Genomic DNA, 17,222 nt, shown 5'->3' with positions numbered 1-17,222 from the left:
TTCAGCTAATTTTGGGTATTTTGTTAGTATTATGTGTGTAAATTAGCTACTGTAAGAACCAGGGCCCTCTGATACTGCAATGTGCTAAGCAAGTGAAAAGGCAGTTACAGTGAAGAATAAAGAGCCAACCCAAAATTCAAAGAAAAGAAATGAAAAAGAGAGACCAACTGTTTGTGGAGAGGGATTGGCCCAGGCCCTCGGTTTCAAATCAGCTCATTATTACTATTATTATTTGTAAATAAAAGGACTTTGGATTTCAAGAAGTTCTGAATCTTATTTGAATCATGCATGGATTATCCAAACCCATCTTGAGCAAATTGAGAGACTGACAGACTACCTCTAACCCCCAAGTGAGTGGACAGAATACCTGGGCCAACCAAGCTACAAGGTTAATTCATGCATTAGTCGCAGATAAGCTTACATCACATATTGCCTATCTCTAAGTGCAGGTGTAAGAACAAAACCAACATAAGCCTCAACATGTTTACTAAAAAACACTTAGAAAGGAGTTAACAGAAGTAAGATTTGAACCCGGCTGCTCCTTATTTGGAGGAGTGTCGCTACAACTTCACAACCAACGGTGTACGTACGCACGATGCTGTAGAAGCATGGATAAGCATTAACACGTCCTCATGTTTTTCAAAGAGCTAAGCTCTGCCAAAACCTTGCACGTGGGCAGTGCAGTTCGTCTAGCACCACAGCTGAGAGAGTGAAGCGGATCCATTTGTTTCCCATTAGGCTTAACGCCATTGTAAAAATATGATCAACCAGAGGTCATTCACCGATACAAGCTTTCCATGTGTTTATAACGACAACAAAAATAACAACTTTTTCAGTGACACCCAAATAACGACTTTATTACCCACAAACCACCCCACCACTTTAAATCCCTTTCCCCACCCCCATATATACAAATTAAATCGACATTTTTGTCATTATTCAGGTGTCACTGAAAACGTTTGTCGTTATTTATTTTTCATTATTAAGACTATATACCCGATACAACAGTTTGATGATCAATAACTTGGCTGAAAACCCAATGCTTATTACAAAAATTGTCATGCTCCAAATACACAAAATGGCAAAGATCCGCCAACATGTATTTCAACCCTTTAGGGTCGTCATCAGGGCGTAAAATGTGTACTGTTTGCACTGCATTGAAATTCTGCGAAACCGAAAATATATTGCATGGGGTTGAAATGCCTCACTTGTAATCCAAAAGCTGACTCAATCAATAGTCTCAAAAATACCTGCCTAATGGCAAGAAAGAGTGATAATGGCGTGTGAAGAATTATTCAAAACGAGTTCATACGCCATTATCACTCTTTCTTGCCATTAGGCATTAGGATGGGTTTTCAGCCAACTTATTGATCATCAAACTGTTTATCAGAGTGTGATTTGGAGTTCCATAAACAATTGGAGTTTATATCCACTGAGTTTACTAACCCTTTTTTGGCAATACACAATTCTAATTGTAACCAAGTTACACTTTGATGTTACAATTTTCTCAATGTGTTTTGAAGAGAACACGTAATAATAATTGGTTCTTTTGCAAGATATGTGAAGGAAACATAGCTATATACTTTTCAAATAAATCAAGCCGTATGGCGCATGGTTACATAACTGGTCTCACACTCTTTTAGATTTGTGAGAGAGGAATGTGAGGTAACCTTCTGTGCCAAAGTCTCTTATTTCATGGGGCCTGATGCAACACGACAAAACAGTAAAGTTCCTTTCTTCAAGGATTTTCACTTATGCAACTTCTCGGGTGATTTACTGTTCACCATGGGTTCCCCTCTGCCAGGCTCAGACCGAATTCACATACTTTTCCAAACTTTCTCTATTTCATCGATATCGAAGGCTTTCGGCTGTGCGCAGGATTTTGCTTGACCCGTTGCAGCACCACTTCGATTCACATTTATTTGTTCTCTTTCAGTTGGTCTCCCTTTGCCGGGCTCGGACCAAATTTATCTCCTGTTATTACTTCTCAGATGAATACCTTACAGAGACCTTCGATTGAGCACCCAAAAAGTGCTGGACCACTCCATCAAAGGTATTGTAGCTTGCTTTAAAGTTCAATCACGCATCAGCAGTTAAACTTCCCTTGCGTCTCTTATCACACAGGTTTTAACAATGTTCGTTCCAGCAATCGCCATACAATGTTGCTGCTTTCAACCCTGGCTTCAACACAGACCACCAACCTCTTGTATCAGTCTCACCAACTCACCGGCTGTGTTGAATTCACTGATGCTGCTTTGTTCTTGGAGCTAAGGACGGTACCTCAGCGGCTGGTGATTCTCCCCGCATTGATTACTGACACGGGTATCTCCAACACTCAATGCAGGATTCTTCAACCTGGCTTCCTGGTCTTACACTTTCTATTCTTGAGGTCTCTGGAAAATAATGGTTCCTTGTCGATAAGGTCAAGGGAATTTCCCTCCTTGCGAACCCCTTTGGTTTTGCCGTCTTTTCCCTCTTGCTCAGCTGCCGTCTCAAAACTGCTGTTTCCTCGTGTGCTTTGCCTTGCTCAGAGTGTGCTCTCGTGCTCCGCCTTTTATGCGTGTGGGGAAGTGTAATGGAAGTCAGGTGTAAGTGATTATTGATAATTGCCTGACCTCGCCTGACCATACTATTGGGACATGTCAGGTACACGACTCAGGTATTAGTCTGTTTTCCCTTAGAGCAGGCTGTCAGTGAGGAAGTGTTTGTGTTGTAAAAGGGGTAGGGATAGAGTTACTAAATATGCTACCAGGTACGATGGGGTTAAAGGTGTTACAGGGAAGGGGATACCGTGCCTCACCATCCAGCTTCTCACTCCAAATTCCGAATACCCCTCGCCCAGGTGATCCTTCCGCACTGGTCCACCCCCAGGAACTGGATCCAAAAGTGAGGGCTGTGTCATTGCCACCTGGATGACAGATCCCTGGGGACTAGTGGGTGGGACATCTGTTTTCGCACACAACCCACCACTCTCCCTTGCCCACCCCTCCCACTATTGCCACTAGGAGTTCCAGTAACATCTCCAGTATTCTACCACTACTGGAAGAACTAGTTGGCCTCCAGTCTTTGCCCAATGACCTTGTCTCCCTGGTGGACCGGTACAACCATGTGCTGACTCAGGCCATAAATACTGTAGCTCCCCTTAAACTACGGAAACCCAAAGCAGCTGCACACTGCAAGGCATGATTCACTCCTGATCTCATACCGTTTTGACTTCTTAAACGTGAAGCAGCAACTAAGTAGAACAACAACCCGACTGCTCCAAAAAAAGCCAGCATCACCCTGGCATCAACTAAATACAAAAAGGCCATCCTACCAGGAAAAGAGCTCTATCTACTACTCAAGAATAAAGAATGCTTACTCGAGTGCCAGGGAGCCCCTTTCTATATTGCGTGAGATTGTGTCTCCTGCCCACCCACTCTGCTCCACAAACTGAACTCAGGACCTCTCTTGGTGTACCAACATCCAAAATGCTGTGCTACACAAAACTGAAATACTCCAGAAAAATATCAACAAAAAAGACTCCTTAAGTATTGCTGCCACTACCCCCTCACCTGAGCTCCAAACTAACCTACATAATCCACCTCCTTTCAAATTTAAACCAGTTTCTGAAAATGATGTCCTTCAAATCATCAAGGGCCTGAAACCCTCTTGCTGTCAGGGAGATATCTGCCCTGCATCAGTCATTAAGGACTGTGCCACTCCTCTGGCACCTTTCATTACCTCCCTCATGAATGCCTCCTTCTCCACTTGCATCGTACCCACCCACCTCAAGGATGCCTGGGGTCCTCCTGTTACTAGAAAAATCTACTTTCGACCCAGCCATCCCTACAAACTACCATCACCATTGTCCCCTTTTTACTTAAAATCCTGGACAGTGTGGCATACTTGCAGATCAAATTTTACTTGGAAGCCAACAACCTTGGTCTACGGCGATCTGGCTTCCGACCAAGGCCATAGCACTGAGTCTGCCTTGCCAGATCTTAAGAACCAATTGGATAAAATCAAAGACTCTGACAACAGAGCCCTCCTCTTCTTACTGGAGCTATCGGCATCCTTCGACTTGGTTGAACACCAAATCCTATGCTGTCACCTTGCGTCTATAGTACATTCTCTCCAGAAGCCATCGCCTGGATTAATTCCTTTGTCCTGGAGAGAACCAAAGTTCTCATCAATCACTGCAGCCCCTTCTGCCTCATGTGTTTCCCCTACCTCATATAACATATTCACAAAACTCCTCTTCAATCTGCTCGTTTCCAAAGGAATATCCTGCACCAGCTATGGGGACGACATGCAGATTCACTTACACCTTACAGGAAACTATGAAATTGATACCAACAACCTACATTCAGTCAACCATACCATCCAGACCTGGATGGCATCCAACCTCCACTGCCTTAATGACAACAAGGCAGAGATACCTTTGGTTGGCTCTCAATCCATTCCCAACAAGTTGGATTTATCCTACAAATCCTTTAACATAGAACACCATCCAAGTCTCCAACAACATCAAATCCTTGGGCGTATTCCGACTTCACCCTGACTCTTACATGACAGGTCAATGCGATTGCCTCCTCTGCATCTCACACATCCAAGTTGATTAACACTAAGAGCTGCATCACAATCACCACGGTGCTCATTGGCTCGTGACTGGACTATTGCAACACCCTATTTGCAGGTACCCCGACTCGTAACCTTAACAAATTGCAGCAATGCTCTCAGGGCGGCCCTTAACATCCCAAAGCATGAACATATTTCAGCAGCAAGAAAAAGAGTACATTGGCTACAGCTCCGAAAGCGCTTCATCTTTAAAACACTCAGAAATGTCTCTCAGACACCGCCCCGAAATACCTGTCCCAATAATTCTCCAAAGCTCAATCATCAAGACCTACCCGCACCACTACACTCACTAACTCTCCACAGTTCTCTTCAGGAGAACAAGATCGGGGGGCAGGGGGCAGCTTCCCAGTTACAGCTGCAAAAAACTGGAATGATTTACCACTCTCTCAAATCTGAACAATCATACTTGGCTTTCCAGAAACATCTAAAGACTCTACTGTTTGCGGATAAGTTCCTTGTCTAACTAACTACCGTATCTGTATTCTGACTATTCTCTTGTGATACTATTATGAACCAGCGCCTTAATGCCTCTTGGCTTAGTGCGCTTATCAAATGCTAAAATAAATAAAATATATGAATCGCTACCATTTTGGTGAATTGTTTAAGGTATTTTTGAAATTAAGTAGCATTTGTGAAGACCATTCATTTGGGTGATACAATTTGAGTGCAACCCTTGGAATTTTGACCAGTTTCTGATTGCCTTTGTTGTTATTCCCAAAACTAAGGCTGGACTTGGGGTTTGCATCATTCTTATAGTTAAGGTAATAGCGTTTATACAGAGGAGATTAATAAATAGAATGATGTCAGGATGGATAATGCAAGGTGCGGGGTCACCAGAGATGCATATAGGGAGTGGGGCTAGAGGAGACACACTCAGGGAGCGAACACAAATGGGACACACACAGGAAGTGGGCACAGAGGAGTCAGTCATACCGGATACAGGGAAGGTGTGTGGACAGAGGGGCTACACAGGGGTTGGGGGCAGTGGTGATACATGCTGCGGGTGGTGACAGATGGGATACATGAAGGTAGTTGGTACAGAGGGAATACAAAGTGTGGTGAGGAGGTACAGAGTGGAGGCGGCGACAGAGGATTACAAGCTGGATAGGGAGAGACAGAATACAGACTGGGTGTGGGGACAGGGGGGATGCATGCCAGGGGTGGGGAGAAAGGGGTTTCACATCGGGAGTTGAGAGAGGACAAATGCTGGGAATGGGGACATACACAGGGAGCGAGGACAGAGAGGATACACACAGGGAGTGTGGATAGAAGAAATAAACAAAGGGAACAGGGAAAGATGGGATGCATACAGGAAGTGGTGATAGAGTGGATACATGCAGAGAGTGGAGACAGGGTGATACAGGCATAGACCGGGGACAGCGGGAATACACCCAGAGATTGGAAATAGAGGGGATACATGTATGGAGTGTGGACAAAGGGACACACACACACACAAGGAGTGGGGGCGGATGATGTTCAAGCAGGGAGTGGGGACTGAGGGGATACTTGCAGGGGTAGGCACTGGGAAGACACACGGCTGGATTGGGGACAGCAGGGATGCCCTCAGAGAGTGGGTATATAGGGATGCATGCATGGAGTGGGGGCCGAGTGTGGAAAGAGGGGATGAACGCAGGGTGTAGAGATTGTATGGCCACTGTGGTATGAGGTGGACGAAGATGAAGGGTTTTGATTTACTACAACCACCTTTTCATGGAATCCTGAAGATTTGACATTGGAGTACATGTTAGTGTGGTTATATTGTGTTGTTTGATTAGTGCTGTGCTGGGCTGTGCTGTGTTATGTTGTGCTTTGTTGGGGTAATATGTGTGTAATTATGTGGCGTTATTTTTTGTTATGTGAGTTTCTGTTTTGTTGTGCTATGATCTGCCGCCTATGTTATATTATTCCTGGGCACAATATGTTATATATGTATTATTATATTGTAATGCCCTCTATTATGGAATGATTTTTACGTCATCTCAGACCGTTTGAGGTTGCAGCTCAATGTGCGTTGTTGTGCTATTTCTCACGCTGAATTGCGTATGGTATCATATGTGCTGCTGCGATGAATTTTGTTGGCTTGTTTATTGTTTTTTTTTTGTGCCGGATATATGTTTCCTCGTGCTAACATTTGTGTTTTCCAATGCTTGTTAATGCGTTGGTGTGTTATGTTATTTTTGGTTGATTATGCCATGTTATAATTGAGCTCCTAGTTACGTGTCTCATTCGTCACGAAATGACATGTTAGATATGGTGAATTGTACCACGTGGTTAGGTCACAAGGTTTACAAAGATGTTCCCATACAGTTGCACTGGGCATTGATGCCATGCTCACAGAAATCAAGGGGAAGAGTTTGGAAATGATGGGTGGTATTCGATCTGTGCTAGGCCTACACCTGCCCTTCATTGAAAGTTGAATGGAGAAGACCCTTTGCCCTAATAGCATTTCATCCCAACTCGAGTCCAAATGTTCAGGTGATGGAATGTTGGTGCTGTCAGGACACAGGTAAGGAATGATAATATACATGCGTACTTTGACAAATTAAATATACTAACTTCTGTATAAGCCCAATTAGTTTATTACTGTTTATGGTTTGCACACAATCCAAACTCAAAGAACTCCCCTCACCTCTTTGAAAAGCAGCTTCCAAATGGGAACAACCTCTATTTCGATAGCATTGGGGGCGTATATCAGTTTCCTGCAAAACATAATTAATCAATTACTAGTAGAAATGGGAAGACATATACAGCACCACATTAATTATAACTGTTTGCATGTATACATTTGATTGAATATTGAAAAGTACATTTCTGCACACTTAAATATATAATTTAAAGATATCTATTGAGAGAAGAGTGAAGACATATAAACAGAAGAGTTTGTGTGCGTGTGTGTGTGTGTGTGTGTGTGTGCGCGTGCGCGCGTGCGTGCACACGCACACAGGGGTCGGGGCATTAACATATGTGAGTGTGTTGGTGTGGCTCACTGGAACAGGCAGAAGAGAGGAAAGCTGTTCAAATAGAAGCGAAGGACTGTGTCACTTTGGTTGCCACAGCCCACTAAGGAAGTCGAACTCAGCTCCTGCCCCACAACTGGTCCCCATCAGGTTCTGCCCAGGCAAGGGATTTTGGGCCCTCTGTTAGTGCAGGCAGGGTGAAGGCCAATTTGAGTCCAAACTGGCATAATGACAAGGCAGAAAGAGTAGAAGTGTCGGAGGAAGAGGTTCCAAGAAAGATAAATGTGCTGGAGGAGGTGTGGAGAGATTTGAAGGTCCTGGAAGCACAGGAGTAGAAGGAGGAGGAGGTGGGGTGCATAAATCTGGAGGAGAAGATAGAACTGAATTTAAAGGAGGAGAAGAAGAGGCGAGAAGAGAAGGTGCAGGAGCAAGAGAATGTGTGGAGAGACCAGAGGAGGATGGAGGTATAGTAAGAACTGAGAAGGACAAAGGAGGCTGGGGCTATGAGAATTTGCAGCAGGGGAGATTGAGGACACTCAATGAAGAGGGAGAAATAGTAAGAGTGAAGGAGGGGAACATCCAACATCCAACATCCAAGAGGGGAAGAGGGGAAGAGAAGTTGTCTCAAGGGAGTGGACGGAAGAACAAATGGGTGGCTACATAGCGCAGAGGTTAGCCGAGATACAGCAAAGAGGTAGAACCATGTCCCCAGGTGCAAGTGGGCATGATTTGGTGATGAGTAACATGAGATGGGCATGGGTGATAAAGCCTCTGGGACAGAGAAGCATTATAGCATCTAGCCTAGCACCTAAAGAAACCCAAGGTTCATTTCACTTCTGGGAGGAATTAAAGACGCAGCTGAAACACACCTGGGAACTTTAACAAGAGTACTGGTCTTACCCTTAGAATGATTTTTTAAATATTTTTAGATGATTTGGTTTCGTTTCCAAAACCTTTCATCTTATCTTGGATTCATGTCCTTATTCCAGATCAATGATATTTTCCCCGAATCTCACAAGTGTACAAATGTCCTTTTTGTTGTCACCCAAAAGAAATGTTGCCCATTTGTCCTCAGGCGATAGTTGCATTGACAATTTCATATAAAGAGTTCTGAAGATGGCTCTATTTTCAGATAGAGCTGGACATTGCATGAAGATATGTTCTAGTGTTTCCACGATGTCCAGTTAATATGTCGAATCCATAATGTCGAATGACAAAAGTGTTGAAAAAAATTGGGCGATTATTTTTTTTCTGAATATGTCATTTTTTTAATTTACATGTTTTTTTTTGCTTTTGTGCGTTAAAAAAAAGGGTTAAAACATTTTTTTTAAAAGGGGTGTTAGGGGGACCCCCCCCCCCCCATTTCGAACAGAAAATAAAAAGAAAAAGACATTGGAATTCTTTTTTTTTGTCTATTTTTTTTTCGACATTTTTGCATTCGACATTATGTAATTCGAAAATATCACTATAAACCTGTTTCCACAACAGTTATATCTTTGCAGAACCGGCAGAAATTCGAGTCACTGGGTATTAATTTCGACTTTGCCATAACTTCTTTGGTTGAAAGAATGTTTAAGCACAGTCTTAAATAGGTGTCCCTTATGTGTCTATCTGGGAACATTTGCAAATATTTCGGTAGAGCATTGATCAGTCTGTTATCAAGGTTACTATTTAGATTTACGTTATAGTTAGACATTTGTATCATTGTTTCAATCCAGTCGTTGGTGATCATTTTCCTTTTGGCTTTTTGCAGTCTTCTCTGCAGCATTTCCTTTGAAATATCAGCTTTCACCCATCATGGCATACCGGACTATAATTTCCAAGTACAGAAACAGCGACTGACCTACGTGGCAATTAAAAGAAGACTAAGAGAGTCTGTTCTGAAATACATGCTGCTGTACCCGGCCAAGTTGAAAGTTCTGCATAAAGGAAGAGCGATTTTTTTTCGAGACCCCAGAGGATGCGTAAAGGTGGATGGACACAGTGAACTGCCCAACTGACACAGGGGAAGCAGGATACACAGAGGCTAAGTGATCCAGTGCTTTCTTGATTATGTACATTGAGAAACAGACTATAACGGATCATAGAGTATCCAACTACACATATGAGACTATGATACAATCTATTGTAAAGTAAACCCGATGTGGCATTAAGCTTAAGGCATGCAAATAACATTGACAGGCTTTGTAGTATTGGGACAACGAATAGCAGGAGGAACGGGTGCTGTTGAAGTGACAGCGGCATTGTGGAACACGTCGAGACCCTCAGTAGGTAGAGTAGTAAGGATATCAGTAGTGCAGTATCCACCCGCTGTACCCTAATGCGACGTTGGAGATAGGGTGAGATGCAGTGGAGTCTGAGATCCAGGGATGGAGCTGTCCAACTGTTGGGGAAGGGTGGGAGGGGGTGTGGGACGGGACTTGAGGGGTTTGAAGGTGTGTTAAATGGGGGAGGATGAGCTTACACCTATATCATATTGCGGATGGCGCAGGAGGTGAGGGGCAGAACAGGATATGGATAGGATGGGAGATCTCAAGATAGTGACATGGAATGTTAGGGGGCTCAATAGCTACTTAAAAAGAAATGAGATAATGATGTACTAGAAGAGACAGAGGATTGACATCGCCTTATTGCAAGAGACTCACCTAACTAAAGAGAAACAGGGGTTGGTGGAGAGGAAATGGAAGGAAATCACTTTAGGGTCAACGTACTCAGCGCACGCCAGAGGGGTCATCACGTGGGTGGCACTGAATGTCCCCTTTAAGCTGTTACAGACCAGCATAAAACGCGTCGGGAGGACGAACCTGATTAGAGGCTTAGTGGAAAACAGAGAACTAAGCATTGTCAATACGTATACCCCCAATCAAGATGCTATGGGTTATTTCAGGACCTTATACAACAAAATTGATCCATATCTGGGGGGAGCAGTCATATGGGGAGGAGATTTTAATTGTACGCTTGACCCCAAGGTAGACAGATCAGATACAAAGATCAACAAACCCACCCCGGCAGCCAGGACCTTGCTGTCCCTGCTGAAGGACTTCAACCTAGTTTATGTATGGAGGATGCACCACCCACATGGCAGGCAGTACTCACATTATTCAGCCCCATATGATTTACACACAAGACTGGATTATATATTTGTTGCGCCAGAGTTGATGGGGGAGCTGGTAGGGTCGGAATATAAAGCAAGAGTCCTCTACAACCACTCGCCTCTCATTGTCACATGGCAATACATGCCACCTAGGGCATGGATCCCCATGTGGAAACTTAGGGCCGATGCCCTGAAAGATGTCATATTTAGGGAGGATATGCAGAAGGAAATAGTGGAATATTTTGAACATAACATGGGTAGTGTGGACTCAGCTGGCACAGTATGGGAGGCATTTAAGGTTGTGATGAGGGGGGTGGCAATATCTAAATCCAAAGGCTTGCTAGGAGGAATAGTACAGAAGCTGCAAGACACAGAGATAAAAATAGAGGCAGTTATGCGGAAGGGCGAGCACTCCCCTGTGGAGGCTGGGAAGGTAAGACAGTGGCAACAGGTGTGCGGGGAACATTGGGTGAGATTATGTAAATTGAGTTTTAAAAAATACATAGAGAGATAACACACGGGAGGGAACACACCTGGCAGGCTATTAGCCTGGCTGTATAAGAGTGAGGCACCCAGACAAACAATCAGGGCAATACGGGGAATGGAGGGACAAATGCTAGATACCCAAGAAGGGGTTAACAGGGGCTTTCTGGAGTTCTACTGGCAAATGTATGAGGATGCTGGGCAGGAGGAAGGAGAGGATGTGACCAAAACGTTGTCAGATATCGGCCTTCCCAAGCTCGAACTGCTGAGAGGGAGGTCCCGGAGACTCCGATCACAGAGGAGGAACTAGAAGCAGTGATTAAGTTACTGCCTACTATCAAGGTGCCAGGTGCGGATGGTCTCCCGAGCGTGTTCTAGAAAACGTACAGGGCATTTGGTAGATCCCCCCTTTGTTGGCAATGCTTAACAAAGCTCTAGATAAGGGGATACTGCCGGAGTCTCTGAGGGAGGCGATCATTGTTCCACTACTCAAGCCCAACAAACCTTGCACAGACTGTGGGTCATACCGACCTCTATCCATGCTAAATCAAGATAGCAAGGTACTCACAGAGGTGTTGGCGAACAGATTGAGACCCGTCATCAGTAAACTCATTCACTCAGATCAGACCGGGTATGTACCACATAGGAGTATATTGAATAATCTTAGGAGACTACACCATGTTATAGATCAGACACAGAAGACACACAGGAGGTTGCTATCGTCTCGCTGGATGCTGTGAAGACCTTTGACTTGGTCAAGTGGCCCTGGCTGTTGGCCACCTTGAAGGAGTATGGGACCGGGCCCACGTACCTGAGATGGGTACAGTTGTTATACAGTGCACCCCTGGCTCGGGTTAAAACGGGAGTGAACATTTCAGAGCGGTGGCAGCTTGGAAGGGGATGTGCGTGGTCCCCAATGCTGTTTAATTTGGCTCTGTAGCCCCTGGCAATATACCTGAGACAGCAATATGGCGAGGTGGGGATCAATACTAAGGGAAGGCAACATTTCATATCACTGTATGCTGATGTATGCTGATGATATCCTACTATACCTAAGATACCCGGAGGAGAACTTACAATACATATTGGAAGTGATGGAGAGATATGCGGTGCTGTCAGGCATAACAGTGCTGTCAGGCATAACGGTGAACCCTAGAAAGTCATGTATATTTCCATTAGGCAGGTATAGAGGGATACCTCAAGAGAAGCTGCCGGTACTACATATACAATGGGAGACCAGAACCATCAGATACCTGGGGATTGATGTATATCATACAGTCAAATCCAAATATAAGCATAATACCGAGAAGGCACTGGCTAGCATAGAGAATAGCATGAAGTTCTGGGCTAACCTCCCCCTGGCCATGATGGGGAGAGTGGCGCTACTGAAGATGGTAGTGTTGCCTAGATTGCTGTGTTTTTTCAGGAACATACCATACATGATACTGAGGCGCTTCTTTGTCAAGCTTGAAGGCATGTGCAAAGGGTTTGTATGGCACAACACTAGAAACAGGATAGCCCTGTGGAAGCTTCAGAACACATATGACCAAGGGGGTATTAAATTGCCCAACTTTGAAGTTTACTATCTTGCCAGTCAGTTACAATACATGGTCAGATGGTTATCGGAATACTCCACATTAGAGTCCAGACTGCTGCGGGCTTAGCATGGCCCGTTCTTTTTGAAAGAGTGGATATGGGTACCGGAGCCACAGGAGGGCAGGAAGGTGAGATTGTTAGACATGGTGTCAGGAATCAGGGTTGGCACAGGCGTGGAGTTCTAAAATATGCCTATTGAGACATTATGTGCTGGAAGGATAAGGAAACTTCAGTTCCCAGCATCCTTTGTGTTATTTTGTAGTTTGGCCCGTGCGCACCTTGCCAGCTGTACTGCATCAAGAATCAAGGCAGCTTAAAGGCAGGCAACGGCGGTGGGCAGGTGTGGCTTATTGTTCATTGGGAGCAGGAGTCAGGCTGCCGCGTTCGGCAACAGGAGGAAGGCGTCCGCGTGCAACGAAACGAGATGCAGAGGAGGAACGCTTGATCGCACGCGTTCACAGTGCGGTAGGAGCAGGAGGGACGCTGAGTAGTCGGCAGAGACAACGCTTGCTGTTCTTCGTCTGGGAAGTCCCACGGGGCTCCCAGACTCAAGATAAGTACTCGTGAGGGCAATATATTTCCTGAACTGCTTGGAATGATTTACCGCTGTTTCATTATTTGTCTGGGAAGTCCCACGGGCTCCCCAGAACTGAGATAAGTAACGCCCTAATCACTTTGAATTCAATCCGTATGAGAAACGAAAGTGTGTTTGTTAATCGTATAATTTAAGAACTTTGCCAATCTCGTATGGGTTAATGCAGGAAGTACTGCATATGGACAACGACATTTCACTAGTGCCAGGAACTAAAGGAAATGCATTTATGTTGTATGTTGCTAACGCTGCCCGAAGGGCCATGTGTATTGTCTAATCATTTTGGGAAGATTTCCCTTATGTGTGGTCATATTGCTTGCTTATGTGTTGTATGGGAATGATATTTCAGAGTAGGATACAGTACACGTATTAAGGTGTGCTATTCAGGAATCAGATATTTGTTAATTGTGCAGGTGATTGTTCTGTTCTTTCTATGTGAGTAAGAGTAGGGTTTTTTCCTGTGTTTCCCCAGTCCCATCCACCTTAGGAGTTTCCTTATCCTCTTTCCGGTGTCCCTAATTTCCCCTCCCTATCCACACCCTCTCCCTAACCCCCCTTCCCCCCATTCGCTGCCACGTGGCGACCTGTTTACTAACTCAGGCGCCTGTGCCAACCACGGTGGGAGGGTCGAGTTCATTCGGCTTCCGTGGTTCGGGGGAGAGTATCGATCTCTCTTCCTTCCAGTTAGTGTGATTGTGACACATGGGTTGGAAGATATCGGCGAAGAGCATGTCGAGTTATGGGGAACCCGACCCCATGCTCCCCCCAGATGCCGCTAGTGGCTCTGAAGGAGTTGATGAGTAATTGAGAATGGTAGTTCGCAAGCAGTGGGAGCCGATCGGAATAGCAATGTTAGGGGACATTTGGCATGAGGAGAAGGCAGTGGAGTCTGATTCAGACACCGGTCTACATCAGGGACAATACATTGCCTATACTATGTTGGTGCGGAAGGTAAACAAGACATGGTCAGAAATAGTATTGGAGGATCTGCCCGATATGTCCTTAGAAACATTTTACGATATATCAGATGGAGGTCATGAGGTTTCCTGAATCTACGAACTAATGATGTCAAAGGTCGGGAAGGAGGTGCTCCAGCTGAGAAGGGATTGGGAACAGGAAGCCGGGAAAATCATGAATGATGGGTTGTGGATGAGGGTCCAGAGATACCACAAGAAGGTATCTAGAAACACGCGGCTGCAACATCCACCTATATATCACTCATAGGGCGTACTTGACCCTCCAGAGGAATGCCAGGTTCAAGAACGCCGGAATACAAACTTAACCCAAATGCGGGGAGGTGAATGCGGGAATGATACACATGTTCTGGGCGTGTCCTGAAATAAGGACATTTTGGGGGGAAGCGGCCCACCTCTTGTCTGAGAAAGGGATTAAACTAGATATGGAGTCCATGTGGGCATGCATGGTGGGGGTATTCCCTAGACCACGTAAGCTGGCATGTCAGCAAGCTCAAGGACCTGGCCTATATACTGGCCAAGCACAGAATCGCCATGGGGTGGAAACCAACTAATAGACCGAGAGTGAATGTATGGTGGCATGTCCTTCAGAAATGGGTGGAAACCGAAACAGTGGTATGGAGTGAGGCGGTCAATGGGGGGGAAGAAGAAGCAGAGACACTGGGAGCCTGGAGGCATTTGGTAGCTACCTTGTCGGATTCTATCTTAACTGCCCTTGATGAGGAAGATTCTCTGGAGGGTGAGGGGAGGGGGACGCCCCAAGTGGTGACGACCGCAGTAGCTGATGAAGAGTAAGCTCTGGGGGGAGAGGGGATGGATAACATTGGTTAAACATGGTGCAATATATATTAAGCACTGTTTGGTTTGTTTTGGTTGTTGTGTTCGTTCAAAATCAATGAAAATTGTTTTAAAATAAATATATATATCAGCTTCGACTAGTAATGCTTCAATGTGCATTTTCCATGTTTCGAATGAGATTGTGTGGGATCTAATAGCTTCTGTGCTAAATATCTGTAGTGCTGGAATATTTTGCTCTGCGGTTATTTTTCTAAATAGATCCAGTTTCTTCCATGTTATGAGTGATTGCAGAGATTGTAAGGCTAGCTCAAATCTTATTCTCGCTATGGGTAGCGACTGTTGGAGGGATTAGACATTCCTCCAAAAAATCCCTTCCAATTTGTAACAGATGTCAGGATCTAGATTCAGCATTGTCTCGTCTCCATATGTTAATATGGCTGTTACCTTTTTACGGTAAAAGGTTATAATCGGTTGCATTGAAAATTTCCCATATTTCCAGTGGAGAAATCGCCCTTGTCTTGCAAGAGAAAGGGCTTCGTTTTTTAAGTGCAGCATCCATTAATTTTCTGTTGAAGACTGATTCACCCAGATTCCTAGATATTTGCCAGTCTTAACATGCATGATTTTTTCTTTATACAGGAATAGGGCTTTGTTGTTTGCCATGTTCGGTATTTTAGTCGTCATATTCATTACCTTTGTTTTATGGACATTGATTTTAAGTTGATTCGATTCCATGTATGCTTCCATTTGTAGTCCTCTCCGGTTTTGCGAGAGTAATACAATGTCATCTGCATAGGTTATGCAGTGTAACGGTGTCACGTTTAATTTCGGAGGATGTGTTCCTGGTATTTGTATTTTTTTCAAAATCAGATGTAAAAAGGTTAAAAAGTGTTGCTGCCAGGGGACATCCCTGCTTTAGACCATTCCAAGTAATTTTTGAGTCTGTCATCATACCAGATTTAGACATCCTTACTCTTACTGATGTGTTAGAGTACAGTTGTTTAATAGGTTCCAATATGTTAGGAGGGCAGCCCCAAGTCCATAGCTTTTCCCAGAGTAATTTCCTATTTACAAGATCAAACGCCTGTTGTAAATCGACAAATATAGCCAGTAAAGCGGTTTTGGTTCTGATCGCTTCTTGCTTTACCAGATTCAGCAGAAAGAGGTTAATGTTGGTACCGATGTATTTTACAAAGCAAGTTTGTCTCATCGCACAGATGGTTGCTTCTTTTGCCCATGATTTTAGTTGTTCCAAAAGTATCGTGGCAAATATCTTTCCTAGCAAATCTAACAGGGCGATCAGTCTGTAGTTGCAGGGATGTTTTGCATCGCCCTGTTTGAATATCGGTATCAAAACTGCTAACTGCCAGGAACGATGGATCTTATTAGTTTTGGAGATTAGTTTGAACAGTTTCTCAAAGGGTTTTTTCCAGATCTCCGGGTCTTTCTTAATTGCCTGGTTGGAGAGACCATCTGGGCCAGGTGCCCGTGATGGATTGAGCTTTGTGATGGCATTATCAATATCCGCAGATTCCCATTCGAACTTCCAGGTTACCGTAGATGGTCCCATCATTACTTGGCTCTGACTTTCGCTGTTTTTATATAGATCAATAATGTGCTTTGTCCATGCGTCTTCGGAACATCAGTTGCCATCTTCTGGGCTGTCGAATTTGGCGGGTTCAACAAGTTCCATAGGCTTCGTGTGTTGCTGTTTTTTAGGGCATGTAGCATTACCTCTGCGTCATTTTGAGCATGACCTGCTCTGTTGTTTTTTTCTCCAATTTCTATAGCTTTGTTTGAGTTTTTTTACCATGACTTGGTCATTTGGAAATTCTTTTTTCAGCTGCTTAATATTTCTTTGCAGCTCCAATGTTTTCTTCCTTATATCCTTGTTATAAGCATGTAGGTGGGATGTGCTAATAGGCTGGGAAGTCATTGTCATGGCTCTGTATGGTTGCAGGAGCCAGGTGTGATTCAGCTTTTCCTTGTCATCGAGATCTTCAGAGTCAAAAAGTCCTGGGAGTTTTTTTAGAGTGGGTCGTGGCATCTCAATCTGTTCAACCCATTGTTGAGCGTTAATTCTGGAAGTAATATTTGGTCATTTGATC

General features: G+C 44.4%; 1 protein-coding gene across 1 annotated transcript in view; it reads right to left on the bottom strand.

Moving 5' to 3' along the window:
• The window catches only part of LOC138448004 (probable cation-transporting ATPase 13A5), a 512,982-nt gene that overhangs the window by 398,391 nt on the left and 97,369 nt on the right, over positions 1-17,222 (bottom strand). The window contains exon 6 of the mRNA XM_069604536.1: positions 7,250-7,319. Within this exon, the coding sequence (XP_069460637.1) occupies positions 7,250-7,319 (70 nt within the window). The remainder of the gene's footprint in view (positions 1-7,249; positions 7,320-17,222) is intronic.

Source organism: Ambystoma mexicanum, chromosome 3q (assembly GCF_040938575.1).
Source record: "Ambystoma mexicanum isolate Mex_15411 chromosome 3q, UKY_AmexF1_1, whole genome shotgun sequence".
Taxonomy (NCBI): Eukaryota; Metazoa; Chordata; class Amphibia; order Caudata; family Ambystomatidae; genus Ambystoma; species Ambystoma mexicanum.
Note: the sequence above shows the minus strand (reverse complement) of the source record. Positions and strands in the feature narration are given on the sequence as shown.